Genomic DNA, 24,682 nt, shown 5'->3' with positions numbered 1-24,682 from the left:
CAAAGCTAGAGAACTAACTCATCTAGGAGCCAGGTCTAATCTAGGAGATCACGGTTCAAGGTCTGCCTCTGACAACACACCAGCTGTTATTTATGAGGACTTGGCAACTCTGAAAAGGTGTTGATCTATATTGATGGAATTTCATCCCACAGGAGTTCCCCTGTACCAATGAATCAGCTCTAGTGGCTGTGTCCCCACCTAGGTATTTAGCCATATGGTCCCAGTCTGTAAGCTCTTTGAGAAGGATATACATGGAAAATATGACCTGCACCCTATGGTCTATAATTTAACGCCCAAGCCTTCACTATATATACACATGTATACATATATATGCCTATATATGTATAGACATATATCATTTCCCCTCCTATACTGCCCACAGTGGTGAACTTAAGAGGTGCTCAGACTCCTCTGCAGCAAATGAGCGGTTTTATGTCTGGATCTTCTTCCCCTGTCATCCAGACTGTTCCCAGCTCTGCTGGTTGGGGGCAAAGGCAGCATGGAAAGAACACCGGATTAGTTATTATATCAACATGAATGTTATTATATCAAATGAAATCATATTTGTAAAAAGCGTTTGACATTGTGGTGGCACACAGTAGGCGCCATATAAATGCCTCGTCTCCTTCCCCTTCCCCCTAGTTCTGACTGGAGCCACAGTGTGACCTTGGCATGATATGTAACCTCATCTGTAAAATGAAAGACTTGAACTTATCACGATGGTTTTAGTTAAGATCTAAAATAGGATTCTATTCATTTATAGTTTCACCTCTTCAAGTTTCCTAATCGTGTGAGAGAGCAGCAGAAATTCCAATTTTTCCAATTTCTTAAACAGCCAAACATCTCCTGTTTGGCCTAATCCCCCAGCCAGTCGTGCCCCATTAACTTGCTAACTCAGACATTTCTCTGCATTCAGCAAAATTCATCCCCTCTAACTTACCCATCAGCATCCATCCCTCGGGTGGCCCAGGCCTCAGTCTGAGAAAGTAAATGTGAAACCACTGGAAGCTCTTTGAAAATGTACCTGAATACACTGAACTGTTCTAGTAGAAAATGGCAAAGGTGAATGGGCCCTTCTCCAGATCCCACAGGACAGAAAAAAAAGAAGAAAGCAGTTTAATTGAGCTGGCACTTTTATGAAATGTTTATTTAACAGGTCAACCTTCCCCCCCCACCCCAAACTGTAGTTTCTTCTTGTTTCCATACTGTGTGTGGGTAATGACAACAACAGCTGCTGACAAAGCTAAACAGAACAAACTATTTCAAGAGAGTATGGCTAACAGCGGCTTTAGACTTTTTTCTTTCTAAAGGCAAAATATAAATAGATATATAGATATATATATAGAGAGATATATATATACTCTACAGATGACAACAATGGTTTAGACACACTAAAGGAGTTCAAGTGAGATCTGACAACAGGCACACCCAGGAAACACAAAGTTGACTTGAGCTGCTTCTGGGGCTCTCATTGCCCCATCTTCTGGCCACTGGTTGAGTCTTGAGGGAGAAACTTGCCTAATGCCAAGGAAAAGGACAGGAAGCACTGCAGTGTCATGTTGGAAGGGTTGTGCACAGGAACCAGCAGGCAACAAAGTAGCATCCATTAGACATTGCTCAGGGCGGCCACCCCAGGAAGGACTTTGCCTAGTAGAGAGAAAATGCACATGAGAAGGTTACTCAAAACCAGGAATCAGTTGTGCCCTCTAACTTTCCCTGGAATGGATGAGTGTGGAACTGCTCTTTGGTCTGGGCACTGTGACAGTGACCAACTGTTTCACCTTGAAGCTTCGCCACCTAGTAAACTGGATTATAATATAGCAACACCTTCTCTTCTACAAAGAGTTCATTGTTTTTCAAAATCCTTGGAAGAAAGTTCGTCTAAGTCCCATTTTTGTGTGTTGGGGGGGTGGGGAATATTGCACATAAATATGCTAAAATTTTAAAAAGCCCTCTAAAGGTTTGGGAAATTCCACCTTTAGTCCAGACACAGTAGAATCTGGTTTTTTTCTTTGAACTCTACAGGGAACCTCTAAATCTAAAATCTTTCAGCCATCCTTAACACAGCAGTATGAACAAAATTCCTATTAAATTACCTAAAAGGAATATTATCTATAATATCTATTGCTCATTATCCAAGTCTTATTAAGTCCCTCCTAGAGTGCTCCTAACAGCTGAGGAAACCCTAACAGGGCCTCAGGTCAATGTAAAGTGATACCAGCTCTTTTCATTTCTCGGACTAAGGATTATAAGAAAGGTCATCTTACATAGGCCTCTGCTTCCAGGCAGATCCGCGCATAAATCACTACAGCAGATGTCGCAGGACACAGATAACATCTTGGCTCCTCTCAAAGAGGAGATCCAGTGTTAGCTAAATTTTCTATTAGCCTCATGAAAAAGGTCAACTCGAGGACCCCTGAACAGAGCAGGCTAGCACAGGAGAGGGGGACATTGTGTTCAGCAAAGCATTGATGAATTATGGCTTTTTGCTAGGACAAACCCATCAGCGTGCTGTAAGACTACTGCCAATGGAGCACAAAATGACCATATTAGGTACTCAAATATTGTTTACTTGGTTTTTAAAATGAAGGCATCAGATATATTATGCCAGACATTGAAGAGCAGCATCAGGGGCAGCTAGGTGGCACAGTGGATAGGGCACAGGCCCTGGATTCAGGAGGACCTGAGTTCAAATCCAACCTCAGACACTTGACAGTAGCTGTGTGACTTTGGGCAAGTCACTTAACCCTCTCTGTCCCACCAAAAAAAAAAAAAAAAAAAGGAGGGAATATGAAGAACAGCATCAGCTCCTGAACTTTCCACTAACCAACTGACAGCAACAAATTATAGGCTACCTACCTCCTCACATCAAAATCAAACTGTCCCTCCCTTTCATTCTGTTCATCCTCCACTCCCCTCTCCTCCCCACCCCACCCCAAGATGGCAGAAGCAAACACCACAGGTGACTCACCCTCCAGCAGCTCAAGACTGGCACCGCCCCCAGTGCTAACATGGCTGACTTTGTCCTCGGTGTTCCATTTGGCACAGCAAGTGGCAGTATCCCCACCACCTGACAAGTGATGGGCAAAGGAAAAAGAAAAAGAAAGCTGAGCATTAAGGATGAGGCAATGTGCTCTTGCCATTCAAAAAGAAACTGAGGAATCCTCCCTTGGCTCCACAAGGGCATCTTAGCTCAAGATGCTCATTTGACTTTTGTAATTTACCCAGATCCAGCTAAGTGCCCTGGGAAGGTTCATCATAGCTCCCCTGGGTGGCAGCTCCACCATTTGACCTACGGAGCTAGCGCCTCAGCTTATGTAGCTAGGGTTTGGGTAGGGTCCCTTTACCTATGATGGTGATGCAGCCCCTCTTGGTGGCCTCCACCACATTGTTCATTAGTTCTTTGGTTCCCCGAGCAAAGGCTTCCCACTCAAATACTCCAACAGGTCCATTCCACACAATCTGTTTGGCCCGGGCTACAGCTTCTGCGTACTTCTTGCTGCTCTCGGGGCCACAGTCCAAACCCTAAGAGGAAGAGATGAAAGCTGATCCATGAAGGAAACTCACTTGGACAGATAAGAGCAAAGGCCTTTCACTTGATCCCAAAGAGCCAGGAGATAGGGCCTCTAAAGGGCCAAAAGGCAACCCCAAAAGTAGCTACTTGCTTACCTTGTACAGAAATTGATACCAGACCAGTGGGGAAAAAAAATTACTCATTTCATTTATTTTATTTACAGCTTACCTCCTTAGGAAAAGCCAAGCAGATTAATCTTATATATAATTTAAGTGTTGGCAGATGCGAACTTGTGGCAGCACTAGGAGCAAAAACGGGAGCTGGTGGCCCCAGCTCTGGAGCTGGCTCAATGACGCCCTTTCCCATCAGTACAGGCACCATCTCTCAAAGGGGAGCCCTTCCCCACAGGGGACACAGTAAATGATGGCCATCTAAACAAGGGGTCTCACCATCCATCCAGCTGGGATGCCAGAGGCCAGTGTGGCTTGGCCAGTCTTGGCATTCTCATCAAACTTGTCTGCTGTGACAAAGTCAACAGGCAAAGTGATCTTGACACCATTCTTCTCAGCCTTGGCCATCAGGTCTTTGACAATCTTGGCTCCCTCTTCATCAAAAAGAGAAGTTCCAATCTGGGGAGCAAGACAGACAGAAGGAATGAAGGGGCTGATTGCTAAGGACAGCTACATAGGAATACTGCCCCCCACAGGACAAATGGGAGCTGATACATGATGCACTGATATCCAAGAACGATGCAGCAGGAAAGGAAAGGAACAAGCAGAGGGGTGGGCCTATTCACCAGGATAATGAAAGTTAGGGGGACGTGAGGAGAATTGATTCAAGCTTAGATTGGGAGTTTGGGGTTTTCTTTCTCCTTTTAGACATGCATAAGTAGCCATATGTGCATGGATGGGAATCCAACTCTGTTGGTTTCATACCTCCATGTTGTTTAGCACCTTGAGGAAGGTGAAACCCATCCCACCACCAATGATCATCTCATTGACTTTGTCTAGCATATTGTTGATCAACTGGATCTTATCAGCAACTTTAGCTCTAGAGAAAAAAAACAAAGAAGCACCATCTCAATGAAAACAGTCCCTGCCAACTTGGTAAAGTTAAGGGTCAGAACGTCACTGGCGAAAGAAGCATACATGGAGGCAAAGGAAAAAGAGAAAGAAAGTTGAGCATTAAAGATAAGGCAATGTGCTCTTGACACTCAAAAGGAAACTGAGGAGGAATCCTCCCATGTCTCCACACAAGAGGCAGCAACTATTCAGGCATTAATGCAGCCAGGACTCCAGCTCAATACTCTGGGGGCACTGGGCCAGAAGGAGCATGACCTAGCTGTTGTTTCTCAGCCCCAATTTACCCCTTAGGCTTGGCTACAATATGCTAGTCACTCAATTCAAAGCATTTGGTGTTCCTCTGGACACTGGAGGCAGACGTACCACCATTCCAGATAAGGGCAAAGTCTAGCATTCATTCCAAAATATCATTCAGATGCTCTGATTTCTCTTCAGATCGATTAAATCTTTCTCCTTTTACCAAAATATCATTCAGAAAAGAACTTTCTTCATGCACACTCCCCCACTTAGCTAAATCCCACTCCAGTAGACAAATCATTTTTTCCCTTCATCCATACAAGGAGGGGCTGAGGAGGGGAAACCTTTTGTTTCATAAGACCAACCAAAGAAAACTATCACTTGTCCTCTTCCTATCTTCTAGAGATGTGTGCCAGAGCAGTGGAGGAGGAAAGAGTAAAGGAAAGAAGAGAACAAAGGAGATGGGTACTTTCTATCCCTTGAAACTTTTATTTTTAAAAAATATTTTCTTTACAAAAATAAAAGGTGGTAGAAGAAATTTCCCCCAAACAAGTCTAAACCAAGCAAAGACATTCAAGTGATTTCCCTATTGGTCTTCTGTGTCCCATATCAGTGCTTTCCTTGAACTCAGAACTTTAAGCTGTACCTCTTAAAAAGGTCAGTGCTAATACCACAATTTGAAAGAGTTCAAAGAAGTCTCCCAGGAGGCCTGGGAAATTCTTAGGGCCTTTAATTTCACCCATTCTATATTTAGCCCATCCTCTATTTTGTTTGGCAGAGAATTCATCTGCAAACAATTCACCAGGGGGACAATATTTTTTTTAAATGAATGGGAAAGGGAGACAATTTAATAGAAGTTAAACTATGATGCTTTAAATCAGATTATGAGCACATGGAGGGCAGGAACGTCTTTTGCCTTTCTTTGTATCCCCAGCACAGGGCACACAGTAGGTACTTAGAAAATGTTTAGGGGGCAGCTAGGTGGCACAGTGGATAAAGCAGCGGCCGTGGATTCAGGAGGACCTGAGTTCAAATCTGGCCTCAGACACTTGACACTTACTAGCTGTGAGACCTTGGGCAAATCACTTAATACTCATTGTCGCACAAAAAAACAAAAAACAAACAAACAAAAAACCCAACAGCAAAACCACTCAACTTGAGAAAAGCTTCCAGGTAAGAACTTCCAGGATATTCTTACCTTTGGGGGGGGGGGGGGCAGGGAGGGAGGAGTGGAATAAAAATAAGATAACAATCCATCCCCACCAGAAACCTCTAAGATCCTGAAACTCTCTGTTTAGGGGGCCTGGCTCCTTTTGAGTGGAGCTTCTGAGTTCTCTGAAACTGGTCCATATTCCTAGAGTCAGTTTACACAGGGAAATGCTAAGTGTTTTCTGCCCCATGGACTCTAACCATTGCCCAAAAAGGTCATGGACTCCCATCTGAGTTTTGGAGCTGGTACACAAATGGCTTTGCCAGGGGTGGGGCTGTTACCTGCTCACCCAACTTTCACCAGAGGCAGCCTCTTCTGGGTGGTCATTCCTTACCTTTTTTAGGAGAAACCGATAACTAAGTAACTAAGTGCCAAGCAAGGAAAAGGAACCATTTGACAAAGTCCCAGGGACTAGACCATATACAAATAAATGTATTTTCCAGCTTTTTCCATTTCTGATTTTAACCCAAGGACTCAGAAGTCTTCTCCGCCTACCTATCTGCCTTCTTTACAGGAGTATGATCAAAGGAAGAGCAGAAGAAGGCCTGAGAAACTCAAGTTTAAAATGGACGTGGTTTTTTTCCTTAAAATATTTGTAGGTGGGGCAGCTAGGTGGCTCAGTGGATAGAGCACTAGCCCTGGATTCAGGAGAACCTGAGTTGAAATCCAGCCTCAGACACTTAACACTTACTAGCTGTGTGACCCTGGGCAAGTCACTTAACCCCAACTGCCTCACCAAAAAAAAAAATATATATGTGTGTGTGTATATATTTGTAGGTGAAAGGCTCCAGTTGTCAAAGGTCAAAGTTGTCAAAGAAAACAAAAGGACCACCCTATAACCTTTATCTACTGCAAGAACTAAGTGAGCTCCTCTTACCCGCCCAAGATAGCCAGGAAGGGTCTCTCTGGGCTCTCCAGGGCCTTAGCAAAGTAAGTCAGCTCCTTTTTCATAAGGAAACCACATGCCTTCTGGGGCAGATTCACTCCCACCATGGAACTAGGAGAGAAAGGACAAAGAAATGGCATTAAGATTTCAGCCAACACCAGGCCTGCCAGGAATCCCTTCTGGGACGCTGTAGGGTTGTAGTTTTCATCCCATAAGAGGAAAGCACGATTGGAAACAAGCTGAACCTCTGACTCGTACTGAAGGCCCAGCAAGAGAGTACAGGTTCACTTCTGTCATATTTCAGAGTAAGAGCCCATCAGCAATAATGAACCTTACATGCAAATGACCAGGGACTCTATATTAGGCCTAAACCTAAAAAACGTGATATCGACTTAGAGGTGAGCAAGGATTTCATACAGAAGTGAGGACAGCTTCTCATCATCCCCTAAAGAGAGTGAAACCAAAGTCTTTATGCAAATCTTGCTGAACATCAAAAAGAAATTTGAACTTTGAAACTAACCTTGTTTTCTAGGGTTTAACTCCCTAAATCAACCAAAAGAGATACAGCAGGGAATTTTTACCAAAACTAGAAAGGTGAGGCAGCTAGGTGGCGCAGTGGATAAAGCACCAGCCCTGGATTCAGGAGGACCTAAGTTCAAATCTGGTCTCAGAGACTTGACACTTACTAGCTGTGTGACCCTGGGCAAGTCACTTAACCCTCATTGCCCCACAAAAAACAAAACAAAAAAGTACAAAGGACATAAGCATGCCCGTCTCCTAGACCACCAGTAGGTGGTACTTGTAAATCGCTTAGGAACTGTGCCTAGAACATAGTAGTTGCTTAATAAATGCTTGTTCCCTTCCCCCTCCCCTCTCTCTGACAGGCAGTACTACATTTTAGTTATCTGCATATGTCATTAATATCTGGATCCTCTAAGTATAAGCTGTGAGAGGACAAACAAGTCATTTGTCTTTCTGTGTGCCTCAATTTGTTTATTTGTACCAGGATGATCTCTAAGGTTCCTCCAGATCTAATCCTCTTGTCATTTATTCCATGTCAAAACTCTTGCCTAACTCTCAATGGCTTACTGGCTAAATGTTCTAACATTCTCTTCTGTTTCACATTCAGGGCCCTCTATAATCTGATGCCATCCTCTATGTCTAATCTCACTTCCTATCACTCCCTTTCACGAACTTGACACTCCAGCCATCCCATACAACTTTCTGTTCCCAGATGTGCCTTTGCTTATGACAGTTCCTATTCCTGCAGTGTCCTTCCTTCCCTTTTTTACCTATATTGCCTTCTCACCCATCCTCTCAAGGTCACCTCTTCCAGGAAGTATCCTCTGATCTCTCATTGATACTGATGTTCCCCTCTCAGAAATAAGCACTGTTTTGTGTATAATAATATAATAAATAAGAGGACAGGCTATTGTTCGTGTTCTTATCTCCTCTCCCTCCCAGGCTAAGTACTAGACAGGCAGAAATAAAGTTTTATTTCCCTTAGAACCTAGTAGAGCTTTGTAGTAACCCTAAATTTTTAAAAAACTGAATTATGGGGCAGCTAGGTGGCACAGTGGGTAGATAAAGCACTGGCCCTGGATTCAGGAGTACCTGAGTTCAAATTTGGCCTCAGACACTTGACACTAGCTGTGTGACCCTGGGCACTTAACCCCCATTGCCCCACCAAAATAAATAAATAAATACAATTTAAAACAAAATAAAAAACTGAATTATTCTCCTAGGTAGAAGACAAATCAAAGGCCCGAGAAGGAAGGTCCACCACAGGAAAGAGTCCAGCTAAGTTACCTGACAGCCATGCTATTCTAGAGGATACAATAGGACATAGCAGGTTCCAAGCTCTCAGTGGTTACTTAGACACTCAAGTGTAATAATTAGAGCTGGGGATTTCTTAATCTGTTTCTTATTGGTGGCATAAGTTTTAGATCCCTGCTACTTCATGTGGGGGACAACTACCTTTGTCTTCAGGGCTAGCATTCTCTGTCAGATAATTCCATGAATGTAAAGTTAAGCTCTCATTGTCCCCTTTGATTCAGGAAGGCCAAATGTGAGCCACAGATGGCTTTGTCCCTATCTCCCAGCTGTAAGGAACATGACTTTCAACTTTCAGATTAGCCCTGCCTTGTTGGCAACACTTACAATGGAAGGAACTGAGTACCTGTGGGCACGGTGAGCAGTCCCAAAAGCATCATTGACATAGACATCTCCCAGCTTGGAGAGGGATGCTTGGAAGGCTTCTACTTTGGCTGGCTCAGCTTTGATCTGTAAAAAGTAACACAAGAAACATTAGTATCTCAAAAAGCAACTGAAAAAAAAACCCCAAAACATTTCCTACCATCATTAAGTGTTCCCTAGAAAGAGAAAAGGACATAGCACAGGAAATCATACACACCACCTTTGAAAACCTAGGAAAGGTGGGTATCATTTTAAAAAAATTACCAACAAGATCACATGTTCTCTTTCTTCTCTCCCTAATGCTCTGAGACTCTATGGGATGTGAAAAGAGCAGTAGGCTAGGAGTCAAAAGAAACTTCACTTGGTCCAGACTGTTCCTATTCCCACCTCCATGCATCCTGGGCTAAGTCACTATGTCTCTGTGGGCTCTAATTTCTTCACACAAACAAGGGGGGGAACTGGACTTCTGTGTTCGTCCCTAGAGCTCAGCCTCTGAGGGTGGATGTCTGAGCAAGCCAACTGTCCCCTCGGATCAGGTCCTAGTTTTTCTGGCTTCTAGTCTCATTAGAATACATAGGCCTTGGGGCAGCTAGGCACGGGTCCTGGATTCAGGAGGACCTAAGTTCAAATCCAGCCTCAGATACTTGACACTTACTAGCTGTGTGATCCTGGGGAAGTCACTTAATCCTCACTGCCCCATTTAAAAAAAAATACATAGGCCTTTGGAAAAGTCGTGGTTTTTTCCTGCATTCCACAGAAACTGCTCTGTACTAAGCTACTTCCTGCCTGGTGCAAAATCCCTCACATAGGTTTCTCACAAAAGGAAACACAGAAGGCTGAGACAAAGTAGAAGACAACGAGGAAAGTTTTACCAACTGCAGCTACAGATCAGTGCTCCACTTGGTTCTGATAGTCCATGGACCAAAAACAGAGACTCAAAACAAAGAAATAGAAGCTAGGACTTAACTACCATTAAACCATTCGGGATATTAGCCCCACCCCTAAATGGGTGGCATGACCCTTCCTAAAAGGTCAGGATGTGTGGTGACAAATTTAGGAGGCAGGATGAAATTAGCTAAAAACCAGGGCATCCACAAAACAGCAGATGGGTGCCCATGTGGAATGGGAAGAGAGCAGGAGGTAGAACCTAGAATATTTGCACTGAAACCCAGCAGGGTTATTTCCAAAATGCCACCCAAGCACAGCCCTTCCCCAAAGAGTAGAGCACAGACAGCACTCATCTGAAAGGTGGTGGAAGCGGGTTAAGACACGGTGCTCAGCCTGCTGCCCCACATTTCTACTAAAATGGCACTTACTATAGGGGAGTAACAGACAAGCAACCATGTAAGTCAAGTTACACCAATGAACATCTACTATGTAAGTGTCTAGTATGTGTCAGGCACAAAGCATTTTCTAGTCTCTAGGGACAAAAGCATTGTCCCTGCCCTCAAGGAGCTTATCATCTAATAGAGGAGGCAACAAGCAAACAACTAGGCAGGTACAAGAGATAGCTTCAAAGTAGATGAAACACACCAGGTGAGGGAAAGGAATTAGCAGCTGGGGGACCTGGAGAAGACAGGATTTGAACTGAGCCTTAAAGGAAATCAGGAAGAGGTAGGTGAGAAAGGAGAGCATTCTAGTTAGGGGGCACAGTAGGAGCAAAGGCACAGAGATGGGCGATGGAGGAACTGGAAATCTAAGAAGGGGCCAGATTATGAAGAACTTTGAATGCCTAACAAGAGGTTCTATTTGATCCTGGTAGTAGTAATAGGGAGGCCCCAGAGCTGGCAGTTGAGTAGAAGGTTGACTGCAGATCCAAGCCAAGAGCCCAAATGTGAATGGAGATTGTTTTGAAAGTGCTTATAACATGGAATGGTCTGAAGGGTTAGGGTCAAAGCCTTCTTCATAAGCACCCTCTGTGATGCACCCCTCCAAGTACAAGCACTATGACAATTTTTCACTTAAGGAAACAAGAGGCTCCAGGAGGTTAGGTGATGCTACTAAGCCTTGGAGTTGGGAACTAAACCCAGACATGTGCTCTTTTCTCCTCTATGATATAACCTCCCAAATATTTTAGGAGAAAAGTGCTCCAAAGGAGTGGTGTCAAACTCAAATAGAAGCCTGATCACTGCAGCTGCATACTGACTTAGAAAACCACAAATTAACATGATCTAGGTGGTGTTGCATTTTTTATGTATTTTGTTAACCATTTCCCAATTACATTGTAATCTGGTTCTAGATACCCCCAAGTTTTGTCAGCAGCCTCTGCTCTACAGAGAAGGTATGAGAATACCTCAAAGCATTCTTCTAGCGGAACTTTCATTGGCTTTTAGAATGGAAGAGTCTAAAGCAGAGGTGAGAAGCCCTGGTGTGCTACGTGACTAGAGAGCCAACTTGTACAATCTCCCCGGCCTCAAGCACCTCCTTGGGGCTGCAACTTGCCTTCTGCCACTTTCAAACTCTCAAAGTGGAATGTCTTAAGTTTCAGTGGGGAAAGGGCACGGCACTGTAGGTCAGCATTCCACTACTACTGTAGCAAGACGATGCCAAAGATAGGAGGGCAGGACCAGGGCTACTGCTAAGAAAAGAAACTGCTTAAAAGCAGGCACTCCCTGTTGACCTTAGGAAAATGTCAGCTGTGCAAAATGAGTCCAAGACACTTAGCCTGGAACTTCTGCTTGTTCTAAGACCTTAAAAGCAGAAACTGTTAAGATCACCTCTGGCTCCGCCTTCTAGCCATCAGGCAAGTAGGAAATGATGCCCAAGGGAATCAACTCTAACCAATGACTTAACAATCGCCAACGTTTGGCATTCTGACCATGTTGTTCAAAGCTGTGTAATCATCTAGCGGGCAAGGAATCCAAACTATTGTTCCAGTAGCAGCAAACCTCTTTCTACATCAGTCAAATTCTTCTACCTCTCAAGAGACTCAGGTTCTCTTTCTGTAAATTGGGGCAAAACAGCCACTTCTGCAGACTTGACAGCTGGCCAAGATCACACCATTCACCTGCCTCCGCTCCACCCTCGGGGGAGGAGGATATACCAGGTATGGGGGAGTCACAACAACTCCCCACCACAATGGCATTCTTTTTTTTTTTTTTGCGGGGCAATGGGGGTTAAGTGACTTGCCCAGGGTCACAGAGCCAGTAAGTGTCAAGTGTCTGAGGCCAGGTTTGAATTCAGGAATTCCTGAATCCAGGGCTGGTGCTTTATCCACTGCGCCACCTAGCCGCCCCCCTCAATGGTGTTCTAATAGGAACATTCCCAACTGCACTAGATTTAATTTATTTTTTTAAATGCCAAAACCTCCAAGTTTCCAAAGGGCAATACAAGACACTTTCCCCATTATACTGAAGCCTTTTGGGCAGCTAGGTGGCGTAGTGGATAGAGCACTGGCCCTGGAGTCAGGAGTACTTGAGTTCAAATCTGGCTTCAGACACTTAACACTTACTAGCTGTGTGACCCTGAGCAAGTCACTTAATCCCAATTGCCTCACTAAAAAAAACAATTAATAAAATGAAAAATTAAAATATAAAATATATCGAAGCTTTTTGTTTTAGAGACCTGCCAGAAGAATTCTAGTACCCTGAACAAAAAGACCATGTCACTGTGTAAATGTTGCTCAGCTCTAAAGGCTTGGACTGGTCACTTACCCAGTAAGTCCCTGCCCTTCCTCTCCCTTTGTACTCCCCACATCAGAATAAGCATTACAGCATTCAGAATCATGCCTGAAACTCCTGTTACCCTTCCAGAGTGATTCCTCTGCTTAAATCAATATGCTGGCAGAAAATATCAACAAGATCCAAGAATGATCATGCTCTGAGTTAAACTTAGGTTATGGTGTGTTACAAAGCACTTTCTAAGGGGAGCTCCTTGGGGCAGCTGGATGGTGCTGAATTCAGCTCAGGAGGAACTAAATTCATATCGGGCCTCAGACACTTACTAGCTGTGTGACCCCTGGCCAATCACTTAACCAGGATTGCCTCCCAAAAACAAGCAAAGGGAGCACCTTTACTAACAATGTCTAGACCTGAATGGTTTACATGTGCTTATCTGTGTTGAACTTTTAAAGCCACATGAACTTCGACCCCTATGGGATACAATATTAATATTCCATGTTCAAACCTAAGAATTTACCTTGTTCCCAGAAGCATCTTTGCCTTTTCCTTCTTCTTCTACATGGAAGCGAAGATTCTCCAGCAGAATGACAGAACCGTTAGGTGGGTTGGCACAGACTTTCTCCACTTCTGGACCCACACAGTCCTTCAGGAACAGAACATCTCTGGGAGTTAAGAGAGGAATGAAGAGATGAGTGGACTGAAAGCTAGGTGATTAGTCACAAACATGGCCTGCCAACATGACCCATCCTGAAGCCCACAGAGCCCCCACACTCCAGCACTTACTTGCCCAGCAGGGATTTGAGTTCCGCAGCCACGGGCTCCAAGGAATATTTCTCAGGCATGGGGATACCATCAGGTCGGCCTAAGTGGCTCATCAGAACAACGGACTTGGCTCCATTGTCCAAGCAGTAATTGATGCTAGGAACAGCAGCTTTGATTCTGTAAACCAAAAAAGAGAGGTAATAAAGAGATCATTCTTATGAGTTAGTAGGGACCTTTGATTCATGAGAGTCCTTTGCCCTTCTCAAGCATCATGTTTGCTCATTTGGTATATTTAAAACCTGGTTAATTTATACAATAATCAAAGCGCCCCACATAATTTACTTTTTAGACATTTAAAATGGTCACAGATCGAGTTAGAAGATACCGAGCTTGGAGGAAGTAATGAGTAACGACCTTAGAACAAAGGAAACCGCTAATATTATACTCAAAGAAATTGATGTTTCCTGGACTTTGTCTTCCAGCAGCATCAAAGTGCATCCCCAAAGCAAGCATTCCAGAAAAAGGAACAGAGAAAAAAGGGGAGGGGGTAAAAATTCCTTAGAGTCCAGGATCAGAAGGGCATGGCATTTGAAAGGATCTTTGGGTCCAGCACACTGGTGTCCTCAGACAGAATTCTATGCCAGACCAAAGGGGAGCCATGAATATTAATTAGATTTGGAGGTAGAAGGATGGAAACTAGAGGGAGGAAGTTGAAAGAGAAAGTTTAAGGAACTAGGGATGTTAAGCCTAGAAAAAAAGGGTTGCTATCTGGAAGAGGGATCAGACTTGGTTTAAGTTTGCCTAATAAATGGGGAGGTAAGGGAGGGATGAGGCACTTTCATAAAAAGAAAGAGGAAAAAGTACCTTCCAACCCAAACTGTTTTGGTTTTAGATATTTTTTTTCCCTTTCAGAGCATCACACCTTCAGATGATGATACCATAAAGCAAACTGGGGGGGGGGGGGCAGCTAGATGGTGCAGTAGATAGAGCACCAGCCCTGGAGTCAGGAGTACCTTAGTTCAAATCTGGCCTCAGACACTTAACACTTACTAGCTGTGTGACCCTGGGCAAGTCACTTAACCCCAATTGCCTCACTAAAAAAAAAAAAAAAGCAAACTGGGAATAATAGAATGGAAAAGATGAGTTTACAGTCTAAACCACTCTCCTAAAGACTCTATAATACTACTTTTTGGAAATCACCTGATTCTTTCCAACAGATGTTCTGAACCTGGGGTCTGTGGATACATTAGGGAGAGGACTGTAAGGAGTGGAATCATAAACCTGGATTGGGGGGAAAAAATGTTCAGTATTTCAGTTGTACCTGACTCCTCATGACCCATTTGTGGTTTTCTTGGCAAATATACTAGAGTGGTTTGCCACTTCCTTCTCCAACTCATTTTACAGATGAGCAACAAACAGACTTGTAACTTGCCCAGGGTCATACAGTTAATATAACCCTACCTCTGAGGTAGGATTTGAACTCAAAAGAGTAATCTTCCTGATTCCAAGTCCAGGGCTCTATCCACTGGGCTACTAACTTCCTGTTTCCTTTGTAATCCTATGCATTTTATGCATATAAAGTCATTATTCATTCCTTCATTAAACATTAATTAAGCACCTACAAAGTTCCAGGCACAAAAAGAGGGTAGAGACAACCCCTGCCCTCATTATTCTTAGAAGAGGCCCAAAGACGTCACTAAAGTGACACAGAAAGGGTAAAAAAACCCAGCTTTACATACTTCCTCCACATCCCCAACTAGGCCCAAAGGACCTCTGTAGGGTTAGGGTCAGTAGAGATCTTACCTCTGGTTGTTGGTTATCTCTTTGTTCTTCATGGGAACATTAAAATCCACCCTGCAAAGGAACAAAAGTTTCAAGGTAACGCACCATGAACTATAGGTGGGACAGGCTCTTCAATTGAAAGCACCAAAGCCAAGACACAAAACTTCCAGGATAAGAAAACTGGACCCCCCCTCCCCCGCCAAAAAAAAGGAAAACACTGGACCCATCACAGCCTAGGCAATACACATCAATGAATGGCTAGGGTCTTAATTCTAAAGGTAACCAGACATATATAATAAGTTCACAGGGGTGAAGCAGGAGTGATCAAATCCCTCTTCTGCTCTGAGTCCTTACAGGTATGATCACTGAAAATGAAGGGTCAAGAATTAAGCAGGGGGGACAAGTTGTGGTATATGAATACAATGGAATACTATTGTGCTGTAAGAAATGATGAGCAGGAGGAGTTCAGAGAAACCTGGAGGGTCTTGCGTGGGCTGATGATGAGTGAGATGAGCAGAACCAGAAGAACATTGTACACAGTATCATCAACATTGAGTGTTGACCTACTGTGATGGACTATATTCTTCTCACCAATGCAATGGTACAGAAGAGTTCCAGGGAACTCATGATAGAAGAGGATCTCCAAATCCAAGAAAAAAAAAATAACTGTGGAGTATAGATGCTGATTGAACCATACTATTTCTTTTGTTTTGGGTGCTGTTTTTTTTTTTTCTATTTTGAGGTTTTGCATCACTGCTCTGATTTTTTCTCTTGTAACAGGATTAATGCAGAAATAGGATTGTTATTATGTGTATATATATATATGTGTGTGTGTTTATATAGATAGATATATATGTATATGTATATAGATATATAGATATATAGATATAACCTATATCAGATTACCTGCTGTCTAGGGGAGGGGGGAGGGAGGGAGAAAAATCTGAAATTGTAAAGCTTGTATAAACAAAAGTTGAGAACTATCTTTACATGTAACGGAAAAAATAAAATACCTTATATGTTAAAAAATAAATAAATTGATAGTGAAGCATCCAAAAAAAAAAAGAATTAAGCAGGGGAATTATGAATCTGACTAAAAGAATTATGATTCCCTTCCCTTCTGGATTCTCCCAACCATTGAGAAGCCCTGGGATCCTGAAACAAAGATAAAACTGGAAGATACAATGCTCATAAATTATCCCACTCCTGTCATATCAAAACCAAGACCCCAGGTTGGCCCTTTCACCTCAAGGGGAGGTACCCTCAAGTCTACTTTACATACAGGTAAGAAAGTGATTTAGGAATGGTCACATCTGTCAACCCATAAAACCCACAACACTTTCCTGTTTGGTGCCTGTCCTTAAAACTGAAATCCCTCTACCCATTGGACCAGGGCTTGTCTGCCAATTTTAAAGAACCACAAATTCTTTTCAGTAATAATAATGACAAGGATTCTTGTAGGGTTAAAATGAGATGACCTATAGATTTCTCCAGACTCCTTACAGTCTATTTCACAGGATAATAGATCTAGAGCTAGGAAGCACCATAGAGGCCTGCAGGAAACTGAGGCACAGGAAGATTAAGTGATTTGCCCAGAGTCATACAGCTAGTATCTTGGAAGTGTGATTTGCATTTAGGTCTTCCCAAGCAAGTCAAAATCTTTATCCATATACCAGATCCTTCGCACGCTTCCATCTGCCTGAAAAGAGCAATAGGGATGGTGATCTTTCTCTACAAGCATATCCTGCGATCATTTGATTTTTGTTTGGTGCAGACTGTAACCCCTCTTGAACTTAGGGGACAATCTTTGAGAATTCCCTTGGCCAAAAAATGCACAAGGTCAGGATGGCTGAAGCTAGTTATCAGGCCCCAAGCCTTCCCCTGGCTTGCTAGGACCTCAGAACTTGGGGTCTGCCACTATAATACTGATGCCTTACATTTCCATAAGGCTTTAAAGGTTACAAAGCACCTCACAAACGTAATCTTCGTTGATCCCCAAGTACCCCATGAGGCAAGTACTCTTAATATTTTCATTTTACAGAAGAAACTGAGGCTGAGAGCTAGTCACCCAAAGTGTCTCTGGTGGAGCTATGATAGAGGTCTCCTGCCTCAGTCCATTTGAGAACTTAGAAACGGCTGCTCTTTTAAAAACCCAAAACCAAGTTCAAGTAGCTCAGAAAAAATGATCAACCCTGACAGATGGCTTTGCTTAACTCTCTTTGCCTGTGAGGGTAAAGGGAATTCTGGATTCAAGTGTTAAACTAAACAGCAGAACAAGAAATTCCAGGGTGGTTCAAATGAGAAACAAATTTCAAGAAATTAGGAAGAAATTTCGATCAGGAAATAAAGCTCAATGAAAACCTTAAAATCAAAATTAACAAAGTAGGAAACCAATCGAGCGGTTTGACTTAGGAATCTTTTTAAAAGACTATATACAGCTGAGGAAAGAGATCTGTATTGCAACAGGTGGTTTGAGGCAATTTGATCAGATCCGAAGCATCTCCTTTTAAATATCACAGGCACAAGGCACCTGGCCAGCTTCAGTTCACATTTCAAAGAGGATACAGAGTAGTCTATTTTAATGATACATTTTCCCATAATGTATACAGAGGGCCATGGTGAAAAAGCTAAGGGCAGGGCATTCCCCCTGAAAGAGAGCTAATGGCTCCCCTCTCCTCTTCCAATAAAGAACTCTACAGAGGAAAGGAGAGGTGAATTCCTTTCTGATCCACTAGGGGGCAACAGTGTCAGGCAAGAAATGCCCTTGCTGGATTTCAACACTCTCTTCCCGGCTCCTACAATAGACCCTCCCCTTTCTTTTCTCATCAACTCTGTAGAGGGCCTTTCACCTATTCATCTTCTCCTTCCTGCCTCCCAGTCTTCTCTCTTGAGCTAAGCCAAGGAGTGGAGAAAGCCTCCTTATTCCACGTCCCCTCTGGCTCAAACAACTGAAATCTCCACCCTTCTCCAGCCTCATATATTGGTGGGCATGGGGCTTCTTTCACTCCTCTCCCCTTTGGTCTCTTCCCCTGTAAAATGGTGGGACTTCTTCTACTGTCTACATTACAGGAAAATTGGCAGGAAAGTTAAAACTGTAAAGCACCATATTCATGCAAGGCAACCGTATCTGATTGGAGGACAAAGCTAACAGAGGCTTGTTTTACCCACAATGTTTTCAGATTCAGGGAGTAGAGATTTTGGAAGGGAGGGGAGTATGAGAAAAATACCTGTTTTTATGGGACAAGCTAGAAAAACCAGGTGCGAGGCACATCTATTACTTTAAGATGGCTCAAGACAGGGGCTGTGAAAAAACAGGCAGCTACACTAATAGGCATTGTGGAAGATACTTGGGAATTATTTTTTTTAAGTCTCCCAACTGCTCATAACCTTTGGAGTCAGGAAACAAAACCTGGGAACAAAGTGAGTGTTCAGTGACTGAGAAATGGCTAAATAAGGGCAGCTAGGTGGCACAGTGGATAGAGCACTGACCCTGGAGTCAGGAGGACCTGAGTTCAAATCTGGCCTCAGACACTTGACACTTACTAGCTGTGTGACCCTGGACAAGTCACTTAACCCCAACTGCCTCACCCAAAAAAAACCCCCAAAAAACCCTAGGAGAAATGGTTAAATAAATAATGGCGAGGGGCAGCTAGGTGGCGCAGTGGATAGAGCACCGGCGGCCCTGGAGTCAGGAGGACCTGAGTTCAAATCCGGCCTCAGACACTTAACACTCATGAGCTGTGTGACCTTGGGCAAGTCACTTAACCCCAATTGCCTCACTAAAAAAAAAAAATAAAAAATAATGGCGTATGAATATAATGGAGTGTCTTATTGTGCCCTTGGAAATGATGAATTTGAGTAATTCAGAGAAACACAGGAAGACATAAATTGACAGAGTAAGGAAGCAGGCTCAGGAGAGTAATCTGCATGACTATAATAAAGCAATTGAAAATAACATAAAAACAATTTGAAATTCGAAATGATATTAATGCCCAATCCTGGCCCTGAGAGCCAGAGGAAGCACACGTCTTTCCTGGGGGGGGGGAAGACTATAGGCGCTATCAAATGAAATTGCTGCCACTAGTTGATTTGGCTTAACAGGTTTTTTCTTTTCATTTTGGGGGGGGGGGTCACTAGGTGAAGGAGATATAACCAGTAATGGTTATGATGTAAAAAGCAAAAGATAGAAATAAAACTTTTTTAGAAATAATAAGATAGCTCCAAAGCAGGGCTGTGTTGATAAATGTTTAACAACCTGTATATGATTACTAACATTTTCTCCATCACTTTCTTCAGTCTAGTAGGCCAACACTAAATCAAGCCCTGATTTTGTAGGGTTTGCCATTAATTGAGTTGGATCAAGCTGGCTCCAACGAAGCCCTGATCTAAATAATATTCTCTTGCTACCAGTTAAAAACAAGCCAGCTCTGCTCACATCTCCACCCTTAAAGACACTCCTATCAATGCACACATAAGTTTCTCATAACTGATCAGGGGCCAGAGTTCATCTGTAATATCCAAAATCAACAGAGCTAGGGAGTGGGTTTTTAGGGTAGGCTTTACCAACCAGTAGACTGGGATTAATCAGCATCTCTTTAAAAGACCTATGATAGGGGGCAGCTAGATGGCACAGTGGATAAAGCACTGGCCCTAGACTCAGGAGGACCTGAGTTCAAATCCAGCCTCAGACACTTGACACTTACTAGCTGTGTGACCCTGGGCAAGTCACTTAACCTTCATTGCACCACCAAAAAAAAAAAAAAAAGACCTATGATATAGGGGGCAGCTAGGAGGTGCAGAGGATAAAGCACCAGCCCTGAATTCAGAAGGACCTGAGTTCAAATCTGACCTCAGATACTTGATACTTACTAGCTGTGTGACCCTTGGCAAGTCTCTTAACCCCCACTGCCTTGCCAAAAAAAAAAAAAAGACCTATGATGTGCTGTCCAGCTTTCCTTTTAGTATGCTGAGGGAGGGGCATGTGTATTGGGATGGAGGAGATGAGAGTAGAGTACGGGTAGATTCATGAAATCAGGTGACCAACACTGCCACAAGCCAGACAGAAACTCAAAGGGGGGCGGGGCATACCCCAGATCTCTTGATGGTTACTGGTCAAGCCCTGGATCAATCAGTCAAACCTGCTTCCTGAAGACTTCCCAGTCTATGTAGCAGAGCAAGTCGAGTTTTCCTGTTAGCTCTTCCTCTCCTCCCTCACCGTAGACCAAACTGGGGCTTGCCCGACATCCACATAGGCCAGAGGTTCATAATCTGAGTTCTCTGACAATATGGTATAGGTGAAGGCCTGGGAGGTAGGAGACAGGTTCTATTCTTAACTACCACTAACTACTAACAAGTTACATAAAAAGATGTCTAAGCTCCCCTCCAGTTCTAATTGCCCAATTGCCTCTGATTCCCATCTCTACTACCCCACCCAAGCAAGAAATTCTCTCACCAGCCCTCACACACAACAGATTCAGAAAATGAACAAATGTGCTGCCAAATGAAAAAAGGATAAAAATCCTTTTTTCTCCCTTCTATTCTCAGCTTCTCTCTGTACAGCTTCCGCTTTGGATTCCATTTTCATCCAGAGCACATCCTACAGATAGCCTGTCAGGTTACAGCATGCCAGAGGAGAAAAAAAGCAAAGAAAACAAGGAAAAAGGGGTCCTTCCAAGCTGGTAAAGGGCTGTGAGGAGAAAGGAAATGACACTGCATAAAAGTGGCAGCAGAAAGTTGACTCATAGGGTTGGAAAGACCAAAGGGCACTGTAGTGACAGCCAGCAAGCCACTAATTGGCTGTACTTTATTAACCAAATGTTAAGCACAAGTGGTCATGCTATATAGCCCTAACATTATTCAGATGTAAGTCTGGCTAGCAGAAAAGTGGGCAAACTTCATAGTTCTCTTTGCTGGTAGTCAGGAAATCAGGGCTCTGGGCTACTGCCAGCAACTACCACAGGAGCAGAAAAGCAAAAGGGAATTGTGCTGGCAGCAAGCACATGGCTGACTGGGTCTACTGAAAAAGTGGGCCCACTCCCACAATCCCAAGCGTGATTCATTGTTCAAAAGATGTAGAGTGACAAAACGAAACTTCCAGACCTCCTCAGCAGCCAAATATATAGAATGTTCTTGATCACAACCTTTGGCGAAAAAGGGCAAGGTCCTGCTGCTTCAACCTAAGCAGCAGCCAGGATACCAGGGATATAGAGCAGGTTCTGCCACCAACTAACGGGTGACCTTGGCCAGGTCATTTTCTTTTGGGGCCTGGCTAATTCCCCTCAGGCCCTGGTCTAAATTAGGAGAAACTTTGAGCCCTTTGGAGCAATCATATCAGGTTCAAGAGGAAAGATAAGCAAGTTCTACTCTCCTCAATTCCAATCTGGTTAGTTCCAGAAATCAAAGTTCCATTTTCATATATCATGGGGCAAAAGATCAAATGCCTGGTGCTGAAAAGAGGTGAACCACTTGCATGTAACCTCCAGACCCCCCCCCCATCCCACCCCACCTGCATGCACAAACCAAGAGAAAGTGGAGGTGACCTTGAGAACCCTTGAGCCTAGAGATGGAGTGAGAAGAGACAGGAAATAAGAAAAGCCTCCAAGATGATTGCATACCACCCTCTACCTTTCTGTGTCTCAGGCAGGTCTCCACCACACTGCCCAAAGACTTGAAATTCTCCATTATCTAGGAGGGGCCTTTATACAAAACAAAAGCAACTTACAGATTGATTGCATGTCTCCAACCAAGTCAAAGAAATGTGGACATCAGAAAATATTTCTCAGATGTATAGCTGCTGAATAGTAACACAGGGGAGGCCATGTGTGGCCCAACTTAGCCAGAGCTAAACTGAAAACAGGGAATTAAGCTAAATGACCTCCTCAGGTCTCAGCCAGGATTAAAATCTGTCCCAGTGCATTCTCTTTACTTCCAAATAAATGTCCTGCAATGCTGAAGGAACAGCATGTTGAAGGAGACTTTCTCACTGCCTAATGTGTATGTTAATATCCAGAAGGTCAGAAGCCCAAACTGGGAGACAATGTGGACCACCAACAAGCACATACTAACCTGTCAATCATTTCCCTCAAAGGGAAAGATGGTGCATTGCAATGGAATATACATATATGGCCTTTAACCTAGGGACTCTTAGACCATGAGAAATCTACCTGCTCCACAATTTCATGTCTAGCTGCAGTTTGGTCTTTTTTTTTTTTTTTTGGTGGGGCAATGAGGGTTAAGTGACTTGCCCAGGGTCACCCAGCTAGTAAGTGTCAAGTATCTGAGGCCGCATTTGAACTCAAGTCCTCCTGAATCCAGGGCCGGTGCTTTATCCACTGCGCCACCTAGCTGCCCCCTAGCACTTTGGTCTTATGAGCCTAGATTTGGGGTGCTAAGAAGTCCTTCTACTCCACCCTCTCATTTTACAAAGGAAGATACGGAGGCTCAGAGATGTGGCTACCCAAGGTCACAAGGCAGTAGTGACAGGGTCAGGTTCTCTAACTCTAAATGAAGTTCTCTTCGAAGCCATTGTTCTGGTGTGTTTTTTTTTCCTACGTCCCAAAACCCTAAATGGGGGAGGAAGGGGGTGGGGGTGGGAGTCAGAAGATCTGAATTCAAGTCCTGTTTCCAAGACTCAGTGAGCTTAAAAAAAAAAATCACTGCACCCTTCAGAGCTCCTTTTTTCATATGCAAAGTGGGAATAATAATACTTGCCTTCCTACCTCCCAAGAATGTTTTGAGAAGCAAATTTATGTAAAACACTTCGTGAGCGGTTCCAGGAGAAGAAATCTTGCCAAGAAAGTAAATGGGGCACAGAAATCTCAATAGAAACAAGGGAAAACAACTCTGAAAAGAGTGCTGCATCACCGAGTACCTGGGTTCGATGCCTAGGCTCTATCGTTTTCTAGCTGTGGGACATTGGGCAAGTTCCCTTCCCATCTCTGAGCCGGAAGTTTGTTCATCAATTGAAAGGGTTACACAGGATGACCTTTAAGATCTACCCCGGGACTCTAAAACGATTAGGCTAAGATCCGGCATCCAGATTCAGACGGAGGGAAGAGAGTGGACCCCGGAGTGAAGGGATAAACGCTTACCTAAAAATTACCTCGAGTCACAATCCTCCTCGTGCAAAAGCATCGGCCCGGAGCCGAGCCCAACCCAATAAGGCAGAAGGCTTGTTACACAAGCTTAGTGGAACATTACTGGGTAGCACCCCGCACCGCACCCCACCCCCACCCCCACCCCCACTTCCATACGTCTTAATTCGCAGAGCTTTGAAACACTTTTCTTCAGGCATCCCCAATTGCGATACAGCAGCTGGAAAAAAAAAGATTCCTCCCTTTTTTTCGGGGGGGAGGGGGTGAGAAAGAGGGACTGGAAGCTGGGGGAAGGGATTCTTTATGTAATTCAGGGAGCCACGCGGCCCCGCCTGGGGGCGGGGTGCGGGGGCAGGAGTGGGATGACCTTCGGGGGGGCCTTCTGGGAGCAGGGGTCCCGAATGGCCCTCAGGATGAGGCCAACGCCCCACAGCGCGAGGGATCCCTACCCCAAGGGGGCGACCTGGGGAGGGAGGGGTGCAGGGGGAGAGAGGAAATGAGCCCAGTGAACTTGAGACTCAGGCACCAGGGATGCCCACACCCTGACTCGCCCGCGGCTCACTTTAGAGTTTAGGGGGACTTCTGGGGGCCCCAGAAGGGCGCAGGGGAGGCAGAGGAAGAGGCTCCCCAGAGAAGGAGTCGCCAAGAAGTCTTACCTCATGATGACCCTTTTCCCCTTCAGGTCCACCTTGTCCAAGGTCAGTTTGCTGGAAAGAGACATGTTGGCGGTGAGAAGATAGTTTGAGTGGCCGGGTAGCTCAGTGGTTGGTTTGCTGTGGTTGCGGCTGCGGCTGCGGCTGCGGCTGCGGCTGCGGCTGCGGCTGCGGCGGGAGCTCGGACGGCCAGAGCTAGGGACCGCTCTGCACAACGGGGTCGGCGCCTACTGCCAAGTGCCCAGCGCCGCGCACCTCGAGGAGTACCTCGAGAGCCCGCCTCCCCTCCCGCCGCCCCGCCCAGCCTGCAGAGGCTTCCGAAGCCCCCATTGGTCAGCGCCGGAGGCAAAGGGCCCAGCCATTGGTCTGGCCCGCCCTTCGCGAGGCTGGTGGGGTGAGTGGGAAGGGGTGACGTACGAGGTAAAGCTGTCACGTCCCGCACGCAGCCCACTCCGAGTGAAGCGGGCCGGGCGGAATAGGGCGGGGCCCAGGAAGAAAAAAAGAAAGAAAGAAAGAGAAAGAAAGTGAAAAGCTCCTTTCTGGGCTGTCCGAGCTGGCCTGGCGGAAGTGGGGCTAGGGGCCGCTGCCTGCTGCCGGAACTGGGCTCTGGGATACCAGCCTGCCCAGGAGACCACGCAATCTACACT

At 44.6% G+C, this 24,682-nt stretch overlaps 1 protein-coding gene across 1 annotated transcript; it reads right to left on the bottom strand.

Moving 5' to 3' along the window:
• Positions 1 to 1,120: 1,120 nt before the first annotated feature.
• On the bottom strand, positions 1,121 to 24,293 carry PGK1 (phosphoglycerate kinase 1). The gene is made up of 11 exons (XM_043974057.1): positions 24,039 to 24,293; positions 15,311 to 15,361; positions 13,529 to 13,684; positions 13,263 to 13,407; positions 9,109 to 9,212; positions 6,921 to 7,040; positions 4,450 to 4,564; positions 3,964 to 4,143; positions 3,348 to 3,525; positions 2,972 to 3,070; positions 1,121 to 1,647 (listed from the first exon to the last, which is right to left on the bottom strand). The coding sequence occupies exons 1-11, from the start codon at positions 24,101 to 24,103 to the stop codon at positions 1,607 to 1,609; spliced, it is 1,254 nt and encodes a 417-aa protein (XP_043829992.1). The 5' UTR covers positions 24,104 to 24,293; the 3' UTR covers positions 1,121 to 1,606.
• Between the last annotated feature and the right edge of the window lie 389 nt (positions 24,294 to 24,682).

The sequence above is a fragment of the Dromiciops gliroides genome, chromosome X (assembly GCF_019393635.1).
Source record: "Dromiciops gliroides isolate mDroGli1 chromosome X, mDroGli1.pri, whole genome shotgun sequence".
In the NCBI taxonomy this organism is placed as follows: Eukaryota; Metazoa; Chordata; class Mammalia; order Microbiotheria; family Microbiotheriidae; genus Dromiciops; species Dromiciops gliroides.
This window is presented reverse-complemented; position numbering and strand designations above follow the sequence as displayed.